The following is a 14,173-nucleotide window of genomic DNA, read 5'->3' as shown; positions in this document are numbered from 1 at the left end:
CTAGTACCAGAGAAGCAGTTTTCCAGCAGTCAGGGAAGCAAGATTCTTTATTATTTTATTACATTTTTTTTTTTATTACATTTTCACCCCAAACAAGGCACATTGCCACTTTGGTGTAGGGGGCTACTATCAGGGGCAACAATTACTGGGGTACTATGTAGGGATTTGGGCAGCAAGATGTCGGTTTACGATGTTGCACTTGAACTTCTGCACGTCAATACAGTTGGGGAAGCAGGGATCTGGAATGGAATTCCGAAGTCTAGCGGTTCTGGGGAAGAAACTAGAAACTACTGGAGTAGAAAGATCTTTTACATCTAGGGATCGCTACAGTGTGGGGGTGGGATTTAGCACCCTGTCGGGTTTGTCGAGGGTGTTCACATCGTGGGGGCACAAGTGCTTGCAGTTCGTCAGAGCATTCACCATTAAAATCCTTGTAGAACAGGCAGAGGGATGCAACGTTTCATCGATGGGATAGAGGCTGAAGCTTAGATGCCAGTTCAGGGCCTATCAGATTTGCGACTCTCTTTTGAACCTTGTCAAGGCATTTGTTGTAAAGTTTGGAGAGAACTGGAGCTACTTCGGCAGAGAATTTTTTTAATAGCACAGCCGGGATGAGATCAGGTCCACATGCTTTTGAAGTGTCAAGATATTTTATGATAACATGCACTTGAGGGGTAATTTTCAGATCGTCTAGTGTGACGTCTGTCCGCAAAGGAAAGTCAGGGAAGGGGTGGTTAACAAGGTCCAGTGTGGAGTTGGAGGCAAACCGACTGGCAAGCAGGTTAGCCTTGTCGGTTGCTGTGCAAACAACCTCATGATTGTTGGATAGTGGGGTAATTGTTGATTGCCCATTATTTACTACACTGTTGTAGATTTTCCAGAAATCATGGGTTCCTAATTTCTGAGCTTCGATGAGTTTTTTGGTGGTTTATATAGATAGAGAATTGCATCAGTAGTAAGATATCTACTGGATCAATAGAAGGATCCCACCATTTTTCCGGCGGCCTTGGCAGTGGATTTAATGTATATGTTCCATTTCAGGTCAGGAGTAAAGGTCAAGCCCAGAAGCTTGTCAAAACATGAAGCCTCCCCAAGATGAGAGCCATTCATTTCAATTGATACCAGATTATTTACGGTCTTTGATGCGCTACCATAGATGGTAGTGTCATCAGCATAAATGTCTACGAATGATGTAAGGATATGATTGGGAAGATCATTAATGTAGATCAGAAAGAGAATTGAACCCAGGATGGACTCCTGAGGGACTCCAACATCAATAGATGCTATTATGGCATGTGTTCATCTAAACTGCTTCCTTCGCTTGAGTTCGTTCGACTCGATCTAGTGCTATACGTACAAATGTAGGCAAATTTGAGCATATTTTATTGGTTTGAAAATATAGATTCTTTGCTTACTAATTGTCATAAAATTTTCACCATAGAATAGTATTATAATCTTCAAAAAGCCTGCAAATTTTCATATAATTTGTCCCATAGAACCAAAGATATGAGCATTTCAATATTCAGTTTAGTTACCAATATGTGTGCATGTGTATATATATATATATATATATATGGTTACCAATATGTGTGTATGTATGTGTATATATATATATATATATATATATATATATATATATATATATATATACACACTAGCATGGGTACACGGCATTGCCCGGGTATTTGGAGGTTTATGTTGAGCACAAAAAAAAAAAAAAAGCGGTAAATTTTTTTTAACTTTGACCCCTATTATAACCCCTTAAAATTTCTTGATTTGAGCTCAAATAAAGTTATTTCGTTATATCCATGTCAAAGGAACGTATATCTAAAATTTCAAGTGATTAGACCCAAAATTGTCGGAGGAGTTTGGTAGAGTTCTCAAAGGTCAAATCGTTGAACTTTGACCCCTTAATCGCCAAATTTCTGGCTGCAAACCGATCACATGGATATAGAGTATATAATATATTTATAGAAATTTAAAACAGAACCTTATATTTATATAAGGTTCTGTTTTAAATTCCATATATTTGACTAAGAGGAAATAGAACCACCAAGGGGTTAGCAAAGGTCAACTCACTGTACTTGGGTTGAAAATTATTTAGGCCATGGGAATAAATTAAAAACAGCTATGATGTCACATAGCTCAAAGAGAGAAAATGATAGTAAGAAAGTTTAAGTGAAAGTATGTAAAGTATAGGATGTGTAATGACATGGGCTGACAAAATATAACTAATTAGTGAATTTGATCTTTTTCTGTTTCCCTTCTCCTTCACTGAACAGTGATTTGAAACAAAGATGAATAAATAAAGATAAATAAATAAAGATAAATAAAGATAGATAAATAAATGATTTGCTTTCTTCTATTAGATGTATGCCTTTTTGAAGTTATAAATAAAAAAAAAAACTAATTAAAGTACAGGATTTTCTTCAAGTGAATCACAGCAAAAGCGCATGCAAGGATGATCAGCAGTCATTACAAACTTAAATTGTTTCTGTAATGATTATGGCAAATTACTTTTTGTGTGTATGACACAAGGTTGAGCAACAACTAAGGCAAATCTGGCAAGTAACATTCAGAGAGGCTCAGGCTATCAAAACAAAGATCAGCTTGAATAAATGAACTTTTCTTTTAGATTTGTGGTCGGCCATATTCATGACCTTGGCAAAATATTTGGCAAGCTGCTGTATCGTTTACAATATCCGAAAACTTTTGACTTATCTTTGTAACACTTTAATCAACTGCAGAAAATATACTTAATTATTGTAATAATCGTTCACTGGATTAATTGCAAATAAAACTAATCTTAAAATCATTAGATAAAGAAAGACTTAAGTGTATCCACTACTATGAACTACTTTTAGGCTTTGCTTTTAAGTGTGTCTACAAACTACTTTTAGACTATCATACGGTTGTTTGTAGAGATCTGGTGATACTCAGGGCCAACTTCTTGGTTGTATATCTCAAAGACTCGAGTATAATTCCTAGCACTGAGAAATATACGAAAGGGACATAGTTTGAATATGATCAGATGCCCTGCAAGCCACTGCAGCAAATAAAATAAAAAGGTCCAAATAGAAGTGATAAAGATAACAAATAAAACAACTGTTAAAATATAAGGTGCTCGTGCAGTATAATGGAATTTCAAACAAATGCATTACAGGTAAAAACATTTTCACATGTGTCATGTTGAAATTACTATATATTCCAAAGATTACAATAAATGATCGTGTAGAAAATGTGCTAGATTTATTTTTCACAAGAAAAAAAAAATCCTAGACAATAGCAGTCCAATATTTTCTATTTTTTCTATAGTGGATTTTAAAATAAGGGAGCTAAGTCAGTTTGTCATACAGAATAGGCCACAGATCTCTTCCACATTAAAACATAAGAAAAAACTCGATAATTTAATGAATTCTACTTTTAGCAGCAATTATTTTTCAATCTATATATCTATAAAAGTGAAAGTGTCTGTCTGTCTGTCTGTGTACATTTCGCTACACAATAACTACCAATTTGCAGTCTACAGACTCGAAATTTGATATAGAGGGCATTGAGAATTGGAAACATCTTTGTAATCCGTTTTCAGCCAGAAATTTGGCTGTTAAGGGGTCAAAGTTCAACGATTTTACCTTTGAGAATTCTACCAAACTCCTCTGCCAATTTTCAGTATAAACAATTGAAATTTTAGATATAGGTTCCTTGGACGTGGATCTAACTTAATAACTTGATTTGAGCCAAAAACAATAAATGTTAAGGGGTCAAAATAGGGACCAAAGTTAAAAAAAATTGACCTCTGCAGTCTCTACCAAATTACTCAGACAATTTCTGGTCTAAAAATTTGAAATTTTACATAAAGGGTATTCAGACATAGGGCAAGCTTTTTAATTGGGTTGGGTCGAAAATTTGAGCTACCAATATATAAATGTATGTATGTTTGCATGTCTGCTTAAAACTTTCGACAGAGGCAATGGATTTTCACAAAATCAGTATCGTTTTGAAGCTCGACCCTTCAGACGACAAATACCGAAAAATTGGCTAAAAACATTAATTTCTTCACCCTCAACTGGGTACTTTTCTACAGAGAGGGGTAGCTTTTTTCGCTGTATTTTCGAAAGTCATCCCCTCTCTAACCTTAATTTAAACCTACATCGCTTTCAGTTTGGCGGTGGTCATAACAGCAAAGACGTTGGGTTTTTTCCTCCCCGTTCTTTTCCTCCTTCGCGGTACGAGTTTGAGCCTGCTTTCCTACTACCACTTTTTTGTTTTGCTCAACACACACCTCCAAACACCCGAGCAACGCCGGGCATCCATGATATATATATATATAAGAGCAAACAGTTAATAAAACATGTTAAAAAACACTTTGAAAAAGAGTTAAAAACATATTTAATCTGAAAAGGAATCATGTGATAAGTGGATAGCCCTTAATTTAAGTTTCGAAGAAATACTTTCCTTCTAATCAGAGGGTAGGATTTAGCAAAATGCGGGATCGGATTTTGCATACAAAAGTATTTGATGAAACAACAAGTAAGCCAAAAATCTTACTTGATAACAAAAAGTGAAGCAGAGGGAATATGGTGAAGAAAAAGGTGATTACACGTGAATGGATAGTCTGGTGGAAGATAAATAATCCAATGACGGTAAAATCCAAAAATATAACTTCAAGAAAGTTAATTGAATTTCCATTTGCACAAGTAAAATCCAAGGAAATCACGTAATTGGAAGATGATCCAAAATAATCTAAAAGGCCGAAATCCATAGAATAATCACAAATATGTACAAATAAAAGAAAAGGGGAAAATTCCAATAATATTAATAAAAGAAAAATAAAATATGCTTTTCACACGACTGCTGAGACATAATAAGAAAGATCAGGGAAGAAGAAGAGGAAAAAAAATTAAATGGTGATAGAATTAAATATAAGATAGAAAAACAAATGTCCAAATGACCCAGACAAAAAGGATGCTAAAAGGCGCGAAAAAAATATAGGGCCAAAAAATAGGTCAACTGAAATGTACAGGTTATTACTTAAGAAAATGTCAGCAAGAGTTGTTAAAAGACACTAAATGGAAAAAATAAATAAATTTGTTAATAAATAAATAATAAAATATAAAAATAAAAAATTTTTAAGGGGAGAGGATGGCCGGTATCTGCAAATTCAGGATAAAGGAAGTAAGTATGTAAGCAAATGCATATAGTAAAATATAAGTAAATATACATGCAGGATATAGATGTGTGGGTAGATAGGAATATTAAGACTAAGACGGAAATTGCAGATAAAAAACCGGTCAAACAAAGAAGAAATAAAGAAGTAAAATAAAGGATTATTAAGTTATAAAGTATTAAGAAATATGTAGAAAAACAATAAAGTTAAAGAAGAATATATCTATCTGAAAGGTTAAATAATAACTATCTAATTTCAAAATTACCATAATTAAATTTGAACTTATGTTTACAGAAAGAGATCAGTTCGTTTTTAGAATTTATTATATTGTTACTTTGAGGGGAAGTAATTATAGTTATAGCTTCGGTTGTGCAGAGGCGACATGACTTAGAGCCTGGAGTATAAGACTTAACTTTTTTATGATAGTCCATTTGATTGAGAAGGGGGTATTGTTAGAGTTAAGTTGTTTAATTAAAGTGGTTAGAGAAGTTCCTTGGTTATTATTAGAATTATGGTTGTTAAAAGAAGAAATGTGGTTTGATATTCTTTTCTTAATTAATGTTGAAGTAGCGCCGATATATGTATGTACTTTATTAAAAGCTCGAGGTCTGATATTAATATTAATTTGCTGATGTGTACGAGTTAAATAGTTTGAATTTTGTTCATAGTGTTCAACAAATTGTGGGACAATGATTGTATGAGGACTATTTTGAACTATTTTTTTTATTTTATATATATATATATATATATATATATATATATATATATATATATATATCGAAATGAAAATGTCTGTCCGTCTGTCTGTGTACATTTCCCTACCAAATAACTGTCAATATTTGATCTACAGACTCGAAATTTGGCATACAGAGTATTGAGATTTGAGAAAATATTTTTAATTGGGTTTCGGCCAGTAATTTTCCTGTTAAGGGATCAAAATTCAACGACTTGACCTTTGAGAACTCTACCAAACTCCTCTGCCAATTTTTGGTCTAAACACTTGAAATCTTAGATATAGGTTACTTGGACATGGATCAAACTTTATAATTTGATTTAAACCCAAATGTTGATCAAATGGATCATATAGTACCAAATAAAACTGCTGATAAAACAGATTCTTACATTATTTAATTCTAAAACAATGCACATTGTAGATGAATTTTTGTAAATGATTAATATTATATTGTATTAGTTCAGCATCAAACAAACAGATACCAAATCTCCATTAGTAATATATATATTATATTTATCTTAATCTGTCTGTGTTAGAGAATGGATAGAGAGAGAGAGAGAGAGAATGTTAAGGTTGATTTGATTGCGTGTAAGTCATGTGATCAGGTTAGCTGAATCGTGGAGATTTGATTTCGACACAGAAGACAACGGACGGCTTCCCGTTGTCTCTTCCTCTCCACGGGGGGGGGGGGACGAACGCTGACGTGTGTAGAAGAAGAACCCACACAGGCCGATTTCACTTCCACCTTCTGCAGGACATCTGGAGAAAGTGAAATAAAAACTATAAAACTAATTCCTTGTCTTGGAGTGATTGAATCTTCATCCAAAAACAGGTATCAAGTCTCCCTCCAGGATGAGAAATTTCCAGATGGTCCAACATCGAAGAAGCAGAGGTAGGTTCTGAAAATACATGTCACACACACGATTCCCTTTATGATAATCAAACACACAACCCTTTATATTAGAGACAATATAACATCTGTCTGTTTCACTTCCTTGGAAACTACTAGACCAATCAGTCTGAAATTTTGTATGGACCTTTGTTATGATGAAGTGCAGCGAATCAAGTATTATGGTGTCCGATTGATGCACAGTTAATGATTCATAGGGATTAGTCATCACAATACTACATTTATTCTAGAAGTTTGGCATAAAGCACTCATTCTAAGTCAATGGGCTTTAACTTTTGCCTGTTTTTATGGGCTAAAAGTCTAGTATAGATATTTATTTCCAATGTCACAGCTCACACAAGACATGAAAGTGTTATCATTTTTTACTGCTACTTTAAGGAAGTAGGAAAAATTAACGAAGTTGGCGTTTTAATTGCTTATTTTATATGCACTATTTTTATGTTTATCTTCTGATAAAAAGATCATATTTTTAAAAATCCATGGATCAAGGATTTTTTTTATTACTATAATTCCTTGTTTGAATTTGATGGATCAATAAATATTGTAATTTATTCAATTATGTTTTCATCATTATTTATCTTTTAATTCTATTTAGTACATTGATTGTCTTGATAGGTTCCAATTTGAAAGATATATTTATATTTTTTGTAATATATATATATATATATATATTTATAAAAAATAAGAATTACAGTTAAGTTTACCAAAATGATCCAAGATGGCAAAACTAAAGTAAACTATAAATATTAAAGAATTAATATTTATAAAGTAATCTCAACCAGATGTAAAAGCTCGATAAAACCAAATAGGAGATAGAGCTTATAATAAGAACAACTAGTTAATAAAACATGTTAAAAAACACTTTGAAAAAGAGTTAAAAACATATTTAATTTTAAAAAGGAAACACTAAATAAATGGATAGTCCTTAATCCGCAGAGTTTCGAAGAAATACTTTCCTTCTCATCAGAGAGTAGGATTTAGCAAAATGCGGGATCAGATTTTTCTTGCAAAAGTATTAAATGAAACTGCAAGTAAGTAATAGATCTTACTTGATCACAAAAAGTGAAGCAGAAGGAATAGGGTGAATAAAAAAGGTGATTTCATGTGAATGAATAGTCTGGTGAAGGGTAAAATTTCCAATGACGGTAAAATCCGAAGATGCAGAATCCAAGAAAGTTAGTTAAATTTCTATTCGCACAAGCAAAATGCAAGGGAACCGCATAATTGGAAGATGATCCAAAGTAATCCAAAAGGCAGAAATCCGTGGAATAATTCACAAATATGTACAAGGAAATGGGAATGAAATCCAATAATATTAAAAGAAAGATAAAATGTGTGTAAAAAAGAAATGGATTAAATATACAGCTCGGCTGTCGAGACAAGATTCTTATATATATATGTATATATATATTACTAATGATGATTAGGTATCTATTTGCTATAAGCCAAACTTACTACTACTTTTAATTGTACTATTCTTCAATGCTGAATCCAGAGGTGTAGTGTAGTATCTATTTTGTTCTCATAAAACAATCTTCATAAGCATTACCTCCTTCTTTGCAGAAGAATAGTGTAGTAAATATCTATTCGTCATGATACTATCATCCTGGGCATTACTTTCTCCTTTGCAGGGCAATATTATATATATTCTTTTGTCATATAATAGCAAAAATATGTGACCAATCTATACTAATAAATTCTGTAAAAAAATTTAGTAGTTGAACCAAGCATGTACAAATATATATATTTAAAATAATTTTTTTTTTTTTTTAATTCAATTTTCACCCCAACAAGGTACAATGCCACTTTGAAGTAGGGGGCCACTATCGGGGACATAAGTTGCAGGGGTATCATGAAGGGAGATGAGCAGCAAGATATCTGTTCACATTACACTTGAACTTCTGCATGTCAGTACAGTTGGGAAGCAGAATCCCGGAAGGGAGTTCCAAAGTCTACCAGTTCTGGGGAAGAAACTATTGGAGTAGAAGGCTTTCTTACATCTAGGAATCTCTACTATGTAGGGGTGGGATTTAGCTGCTTGTCGGGTTTGTTGGGGGTATTTACATCGAGGGGGTACAAGTGCTTGTAGTTCATCAGAGCATTCACCATTAAAATACTTGTAGAACAGGCAGAGGAATGCCACATTTTATCGATGGGACAGAGGCTGAAGTTTAGACAATTCAGGACCTATCAGGTTGGTGACTGTCTATTGAACCCTGTCCAGGAGTGAGAAACTAGTAGCAGATGCACCAGCCCAAATGTGACAATAATACTCTGTATATCTTTCTTCATAGAAATCACTCCAGACAAGGCATGAAACCACTTAATGTAAGTAACTAAAAACAAAGACTCTCAAGTTAAAAAACTAGCCAATATTAAGTGTTAGTTTTGAGGTTATTTTACTTCACTGATACAATTAAGTGTTGCTTTACAAGTTTATTTTGTTTTGTTTAAGAGCGAGGGTTTTCCTTTGGTTCTCACATTGCATGCAGTGTTTCTGACAAAGGAGAAAGAATTGCTGTTTGTAGGTTGGCTGTCATTTTGAGTGTATGATTATCTGGGTGTTTTGTTAAAAATTTGTTAAGTGGTGACTCAGCAAAAAGAAAAAAAAACGATTTATAATTATTTTTTATCCTAATAAAACATCTCCTGACCATGATCAATAGCATTTATTCTAGGTAGGTTAAATTAGCTTCTTTCGTAGGAAGAAGTGTCAAGGAAATATTAAATTTGCAAGCAATCCCCAGTAGCATGTATATCCAAGTCAGGAGAGATGACGATATTAGATTTTTGCACTTCCAAGGAAATGTTAACGTCGTCCTACATACAGCACCTACTATTCCCAAATGGTCACCCATCTGATACTGACCAGGCTCAACCTTGCTTAACATCGGTGATCTAATGAAAATCAACGTGTCTACATGATTATGCCATATACAGGGTGGGGCAGAGCAACTTGCTTATTTGGTATATCAATATAATTTAAATGAGCAAGTTGCTCTGCCCCACCTTGTACAATAAAACATCTGATTAAAAATAATCATTGTTAATTTTAATTGTTTATTACAACTGGAAGTAAAAAATTAAAATAAAAAAATTTGTATAATTGCAGTATAGTTAACAGTGAAGAAATCGTAAATAAAAAATAATTCATAGCAAGTGAAGCAGAATTAAATTCTTTATCGATCAATACATATTTGATGTGTGGAAACTACTTTTTTTTTTTTATTTCAGAATTTTATTTCTATGATTGTATGGCACACGAAAAACGAAATATGGCACACGAAAAACGAAAATAATTAAGGGTGTTTTGTTTGAGGGCGTGTCACTTGGGCTTAGAAATTGTGGTAGAGTAAATAACTTTTAATTTTACTATCATTATAGCATGAATTTAATTGAAGTAAGTCTCCATGTTGTCAGCAGCTTTGGTTTTAGCGTGATGCTAAGCCATACAAACATCAAAAACAAATTCTGAAATAAAAAAAAATTTACAATTTTTTTTTTCACACCAGACAAAGCATGAAGCCACTTGATGTAAATCGCCAAAAAATATTTCAAGATCAAAAACTAGCTAACGATGAGCGCAAGATGGATAAATTCAGATCTAGAAAACAGCAAATTTTTCCCCTTTGTCAGAAACATTGCTTGTAGAATGTGAGAACAAAATAAAGGAAGCAAGAGTTACGAGGTGTTCGAAAGCCAAGATCCACTTTCTGTTCTTCTCAGCATGTTAAAAGTATACAGTTCGGTAGATAATTAAATTCTTGTTTAAGTTTATTTTTTGTGCTTTTTTCTGTTTCTGAGTTCTCGAGTGTTAACTTTACTGCCGTTTTACCGAAGCATTGTTTGTTTCAGTTGAATTGATGTGCAAAAGTGGGGGGATTGAGACCTGTCCTATAGACTAATGCTTCAGCTAGTGCTATGATACAAATAGTGATCTTACCTCAGAAACGATTGTTTTCCTCCTTCCTGGGTACTCCCATCCATACTGGCAAGAATACTCCTGCAAAGTGTCAACATTATCCAGAGCTTCAGAAATATTATAATTCGTTGCAGCCATGAGATTTTCAACATCCCTTTGTCGATGCATGTGACAGCTATCATCGGGTGGGATGAACAAATGAAACAGATCCTCCGCACTGATGTTAACAAATATATCAGATTCATTGACAACTGGCAGTCGACAATGATGTTCAACTATGCGTGTCACAAATATCATGTTGTAAGCGACCCATGTTGTCGTGACACCGACCGCAAAGGTAAGATTGATCTTGAGCTTTTGGTACCGTCCATACTCTCCAGCACTCCGAAGTAACTCATCGTATTGCATAGTTTTCCTGTAAGGAGAAGAAACACTCTGTGAGAAGACATACTGCATTTCCATAAATGGATGATAGAAGTGATTGATGTACAGGTTGTATAAAAATAAGAGTTAATATTGTTATAACTGAATTAAGATGCAAGTCGACATAATAGCATTTTATATTTGATTGGTTTACGATTAAATACTGGATTATTTCAGTGCGTTCTCCACCTTATTCAATCATTAATGTTGGGGATAACATTTGCTTTTTTTATAATTTAAATCTTTTAGACCATATATATATATATATATATATATATATATATATATATATATATATGAACAAATGATTAATAAAACATGTTATTTATTGAGCTTTTACATCTGGCTGAGTTTATTTTACTTGTAAATATTAACTCTTTAATATTTATAATATATTTTAAGTTTACCATTTTGATTACCTTGGTAAACTTATTGTAATTTTTATTTTATATATATATATATATATATATATATATATATATATATATATATATATACACACACACACACACACACACAGAGCAATGACGTATGTGTGTATGTGTGCGTGTGGAGGTATGCAATAATTGTCAACCAAAAGTAATAGTAACTAAGTGATTAACAACACAGACTGAAAACCTGAGAGTGCCAAGTTCGAATCTCGTTAGTTAAAAAAAAAAAAATAAAAATAAAAATTAAAATAAACTACTTTCATCAAACCCACACTTGATTTTGTGTCTAACCCTTATCCTCCAGTGCCCTTTGGGCCTTTATAAGCTGTAATCCCCCCCCTCTGTAAAAAAAAAAAGAAAAACTCCTGAAAAGTAAGTAAATAAAATAACCAATGACATAATTTGGAATCAGCAGATGTTTAACTTAGTTTGATTAAAACTTTATTTCTATTATAATACTAGTATTACTTTATCTATATACCAGTGCTTTTCAACCTTTTTGCTGAAGCGGAACCCCATGGAAAGATTCCACTGGCTCATGGAACCTCTATGCAATAATTTAGTTGTTGTATATAAAAAAAACAACATTTAAAAACATGAAATGAAATGAAAATACTCAAATATGCAAAGTACTATACATGCTTGTTGTATATTAAACGAAAACAAAATTGCACATATTTGAATAGATTACATTTATTCTTATCAAACACTCAATGGCGAAACATGAGCTTGGTGTTTCTTGCACAACTCTAAGATTGGGTCATGTTTTTCACACGCACATACAAAGTTGAGTATGGATAATATTTGGATTTTGTTTTTGTACGATTGGGACAAAGCTTTTGAGACATCCTGTCATTGCAGCGGCACCATCTGTACAAATTCCAGTACAGTCTTTCCAGTCCAATCCAAAATACTCTAAATATGAATTCAAGACATTAAATACATCTTGAACATTTGTTGTCCCTGGCAACACAAGAAGTCTTCTATAATATCTTCATCATTAATAAAACAAACAAATACAAGAAGTTATGCCTTATGAGTAATGTCCGTATTCTCATCAACTTGAAGTATTTCTGACTTAAAATCGCATTCAAAGTCACCTAACTTGTCTTGAATGCGCCTACTTCTTGTGTTGTCAGAAAAAAATTTTTTTACCTCTGATGCAGCATCCTCTCCAAACATTATCATCACTATTTCTTGGTATGCAGATAAAATTACAGTTTCAGCAATGGTATGAGGTTTCATTTTTCTTTCAACTATCTTTGCCACAGCATAGCTTGTTTCTTGTCTTTTGTCACTTAACTTTTTGGCAAACATAGAAACTTTATTTGTCAATTCTCATTTAAAATATTGTCCATTTTTGCCAGACAACTCAAGATGTTTAGTTGTTAAATGTGATTTCAGTTTAGTTGGTGCCATAACACTGTTAGCCAGTTTCTCTCCACAAATAATACACAAAGGTGAAAGACATACTGGGTTTCCCGTCCAAGTAAATCCTATGGCGGCCCTGTCAGTAGGGCATTAGAATACGCCGACTGCCCCCCTGCAGAGGGTAAAAGTCCCTCAATGGAGGTCCTGGATATGACCTTAAACTATATCCAGTGGTGAGGCCCCAGCTTGTGGGCTTTGGGGAATGTGAAGCCACCCTTTAATTACCATTGCTCCCAGGTCCACTCTGACTTGGATTGGTAGTACCTGTTAGGGTCCCAACTATGGGTTAAATAGAAACCGACGTGAAAACAACAAATATATTCTATTAAAAAAATTTTTCTTCAAAATCTTTGGATTCGGCATTAAATAACCCAAAAAGGGTTGATATGCCATAAACCAACCAACCAACTAAATCCTATGGCTATGTAGTTTTCACAATATTGACAAACTTTTAGTTTAGTTTCATTTAGGTAAATTTCATCATTTCTTGATAATTTCAATGAGACTGCATTGCTGGTAGTAGCTGTAGCTTCAACAGACTGCTTTAGATCCTGTGTCTCTTCATCTACATCTGTCTTGCGTTTTTTTCACAAATCTATCTATACTTGTTTTACACATGCAGTTAAGATCAAAAGAATTGCACTAAATTGATGTAAAAAGGTTTTTCAAAAGATTTCAAGGAAACACGAAGTTTGTTTCTTCATTTTATTTTTATAATAAAAAGATTATATTTTTAAAGACTTAAAAATTTTAGAAAATTAAATTTTTTTTTTAATTTGATAAAATATTATTCAGTTTATTGGTTATATAAAAGCACCAAGATATTTTAACAACTTTATATTTAAAAAAAATTATGATAGCAAATTTATTAATATTACATTGCGTCACCTTTAGCTTTTAAACCTTCTTTAACTCTAGAAGGCATGCTTCATGCTTAAAATTAACTTTCTACAGTATTCCAGTGTCCAAATTTTAAGTATAGCTTCTTTTAAATCATCTAACGATTTAAACCTTTTATTACCAAGCTTGACTTTTATAAACCTCCATACATGTCCTATTGGGTTTAAATCAGGTGATTGGGCAACCCATTCTAATGCAACAATAATTTTGTTTTTTTCATCAAAAATACTTTCACTATTTTAACTTTATGTGCAAG

The 14,173-nt window shown here is 33.0% G+C and overlaps 1 protein-coding gene and 1 long non-coding RNA gene across 4 annotated transcripts in view; one reads left to right on the top strand and one right to left on the bottom strand.

Moving 5' to 3' along the window:
• Window positions 1-14,173, top strand: part of LOC145260258 (uncharacterized) — a 280,225-nt gene that overhangs the window by 108,080 nt on the left and 157,972 nt on the right. The gene's annotated exons all lie outside the window — the stretch shown is intronic.
• Window positions 1-14,173, bottom strand: part of LOC145260248 (solute carrier family 22 member 21-like) — a 154,511-nt gene that overhangs the window by 81,646 nt on the left and 58,692 nt on the right. For all 3 annotated transcript variants that reach the window (XM_080118076.1, XM_080118079.1, XM_080118080.1), the window contains exon 2: window positions 10,754-11,147. In XM_080118076.1, coding sequence (XP_079974202.1) covers window positions 10,754-11,140 — 387 coding nt within the window. In that variant the 5' untranslated portion in view covers window positions 11,141-11,147. The remainder of the gene's footprint in view (window positions 1-10,753; window positions 11,148-14,173) is intronic.

The sequence above is a fragment of the Euprymna scolopes genome, chromosome 3 (assembly GCF_053919585.1).
Source record: "Euprymna scolopes isolate OS-2025 chromosome 3, ASM5391958v1, whole genome shotgun sequence".
NCBI classification, from domain to species: domain Eukaryota; kingdom Metazoa; phylum Mollusca; class Cephalopoda; order Sepiida; family Sepiolidae; genus Euprymna; species Euprymna scolopes.
The sequence above is the reverse complement of the archived record's forward strand: the minus strand, read 5'-3'. Positions and strand labels throughout refer to the sequence as shown.